This window comes from Coffea arabica, chromosome 1e, assembly GCF_036785885.1.
Source record: "Coffea arabica cultivar ET-39 chromosome 1e, Coffea Arabica ET-39 HiFi, whole genome shotgun sequence".
NCBI classification, from domain to species: Eukaryota; Viridiplantae; Streptophyta; class Magnoliopsida; order Gentianales; family Rubiaceae; genus Coffea; species Coffea arabica.
In genome coordinates, this window is record NC_092311.1 from 41,361,131 (window position 1) to 41,364,545 (window position 3,415).

A 3,415-nucleotide genomic window follows, 5' to 3' on the forward strand; every position below is an offset into this window, starting at 1 on the left:
AAAAATTGAAGTATGTTATTATCTTCCAGTTTTATACAATCAATTGAAAAGTATGAGTATTTTTCAGAGTATTTTTGAAATGCACAAAATGCGAAAGTTTTTTCGGATGATACAAGCATTGTACATGTATAATATTAGTATTTACTAACTATGTGATCGTACACCAAAAATTTTAAATATGTACGATAATTGGAGCGAACCAAACACAACACAAGCACACTATTTCCTCATCCGAAAAAAGATGGAGTTTTGATCTGGAATTCAAATAAAAAGTTAACATAGGAATAGGATTTATATCACTTAACCCTCTCAATCTTTAGGGTCACAATCACTTTAGTTCCAAACGTTAATTTTTTGCTACTCAGCCGGTCAGCCCCCTCTACTATGCCAACTCCGCTAAAAAATAAAATAAAATAACAACAACTTTATTATACCTTTTTTAAACTTTAGCACTTTTAGTACTTCAGTTTCTCCATTTCTTCTTTTTTTTCCCTTTTTTTTTGCCGCTTTTCCTTTACTTGCGTAAACTGACATTAAATAACATAAATTTCACACCAAAATTTCACTCATGACGAGTGGAAGACAAAATTAACAATAGTTGACTAAGAAATTAACAATATATTGAAAATCAAGCCATGATTTACGTTATACAATGTACGAAACCCATGAAATTCTCTAAGCTGTTGAATAAAAATATATTTTCATAATATTATTTCAATACAAAGGACATGATTAAACACCACAATCATATAAAATCTAGCCAATAGCAAAGAATTTGAGTACTCTCTAGCACAGAGTCAAATTTCATAACCCAACTTTGAAGATTTACAGACCAAATAATTTCTCTTGATTTAAGGATTTCAATGGTGTATTGATCTTGGTCATAAATTCTCCAGATAAAATATTCTTTTTTCCCTAATTTTTTCTCAAATTGTAATTTAACAAAAAATAATGTTAGCGATTAAATTGCTAGAGGTGCTAAAGGTTAACTGCAAAGGTGATTGAAGGAGTAAAGTGTTAAAAAGTGAAAATGATAACCCAAGAAAAAAAAATTTTCCAAAAAGGTGCCTAAACATCACGTAGCAAACACACACGAAAAATCTTTAAAAATAAAAAAGGAAAAAACACTTGCCTCCAGTTGGTTTTTAGAGGCCGCAACATGCAAGACTGTATCTCCATTATCGTCTTTCCTGTTCAAAATCTGTTCATTGTTTGTCCTCTGAAGCCAACCTAACAGCACCTGTAAAGCTCTGACATTCATATTTCTCACAGCAATATGAACAGCCGTTTCTCCTCGAATTGTCAAATCTTGAATGGATTTTGGCATGTCACTAGGAAATCAGCCAAAAGATCAGCATTACCCACTTCAGCTACGTGGTGCAAAGGCGTATACCTCTCTCTTCCTTTGCCACGAATGAGCTCAGGATCTTGCTGTATGAGCCGTTTAATTGTTTGGAATCTTCGGTTCTGTAGCGCCAAGTCCAGTGGAGTATAGCCATCGGGGTTGAGCTTCACGCCGAATGAGGGCTTTAAGCTTAGGACTTCAAGGGCGAAGTGGGTAGAGGCTGTAGAGCCGACAGCTGCTGCTGTGTGTAAAGGTGTATCCATGAATGATGGCTTATCAAATTTATCCAAGAGAGCTGGATCCAGCCGAAGTAATTCATACAAGATGTTTATGTCTCCTGATTGTGCAGCCTCGGTCAATTTCCGCTCCATAACTTGCTACAAAGACTTGATTTAGCAACCGCTTTCCTCGTACAACATTGCAATGAATATGTGTATATTGCTTTTCTACTACATCGCACTAAGAGCTTGATCAGATGTTTCAACGAAATTGCAGCATTGACCAAAAGGAATAGATCAAAATTCAACCTACGAGGGAAAAATCCGCTTTTCGTGTCTAAACTTTGAGCTACGGACATATTTCATTACCAAACTTTTTGACGCATCACATTTAGTACATGAATTTATTATTTTTTACTATATTTAGTCCAAAAACGAAAAATTGCTTAATTTGAATCGAAAAAGCCACGTGTTTGGCACATGACTGTTAAGTAAAAAAAATTTTCAGTCAAAATGAATGGCCACATCAGCTTTCTCCATCCAAATTTACCATTTTTGAATTAAATGTGGCTCAAAATAATTAATTCATGTACTAAATGTAATGCGTCTAAAAGTTTGGGGATGAAATGTGTTCCTAATTCAAAGTTTGAGAACGAAAAGTGAATTTTTTCCCAACCTACCGATGTCGTTTTCTTTTGGGCAGACTACGCATAATCTACGCATAATCTCTCTATGATTTTTTGTATTATCACATATTCTCCTTAAAGTTTAAAAATGTCTGTATGAGCATCCTTATGACCACCCCTACACAATCCCTAGAAAATAGACAGAAAGTATGAATGTTTACTGTGAACGAAGCAGAAGCATTCGAGAATATGTATGATGGAATTATAATATCTATTTAGTTATCCTATTATGCACTTTATTTCTTGTAATTTTTATATTTATTTATATAATTATCTTATATTTTTATGTAAGGTGGTCAAGCAGTTGTTTGATTTAGTGTTTAAATAAGGACAATATTAATATTTTGGCTAATGGCATTATGGAGAACATTTTTCATCAAATTTTCACTTTGTGTGAAATCAATTTTTTGATATGAATATTTTAAAACGTTAGAAGGTCATGTAACAATCTATGAATCTATTTACCTTTTTCTTTTAAATATATAAGTAAAAGTTCATTGGCAGTAATTTCTTGGCATTTTACGTAATCGAATGTCGCTGTACTTGCTTCTTAGCAACTCGCAGAGGCATGCCCCGAATTTTCTCGTCTGGAGCCAAAAGTTCTTGGACTTGCATTACTAGCGGTCTCAACTTTCATATTCCGACTATTTGTTTTATTTTTCTTTTCCTAGTTGGCCAAGGCCTCTTCAGTCTCTACCCTATATTTACTAAAATTTGGAAACTATTGTGTACTTATGTTACATGCTATAGCTAGTAAAAGCTATGTTTTCAGAACCAGACCGGGTATCGACTCGGTCAAGCTCAGGAGTCAGGGGTCAATGGGTTCAACCGGGTTCGATAGGAATTGAACCGAATGACGTCATAAATAAAATTATTTAAAAATTAAAATATTATATGTAAAATACCTAATAACATGTTAATATTAATAAAGGTATATTCATATATATTTGATGTTTCAAATATATTTAACAAGAAAATACAAAAAAATTAGAACAATCAAATAGCAATTTATATTATTTAATGAGTATTAACAAGTTTAGAATTAAAATTATGGATTTAATTGAAAAATAACACCAAACTTTAAGAAAACATTGATAAAGTATGAAATATTTGAGGTATATTAATAATTTTTAACAATCTAAGGGTCAAAATATAATATTGAAAAA

At 32.4% G+C, this 3,415-nt stretch overlaps 1 protein-coding gene across 1 annotated transcript; it reads right to left on the minus strand.

Annotated features, from left to right (window-relative positions):
- Positions 1-227: 227 nt before the first annotated feature.
- Positions 228-1,716, minus strand: LOC113694555 (ankyrin repeat-containing protein BDA1-like). Its single transcript, XM_027213391.1, has 3 exons — positions 1,394-1,716; positions 1,133-1,331; positions 228-254 (listed from the first exon to the last, which is right to left on the minus strand). Exons 1-3 carry the CDS (start codon positions 1,714-1,716, stop codon positions 228-230), a joined length of 549 nt encoding a protein of 182 aa, XP_027069192.1.
- Between the last annotated feature and the right edge of the window lie 1,699 nt (positions 1,717-3,415).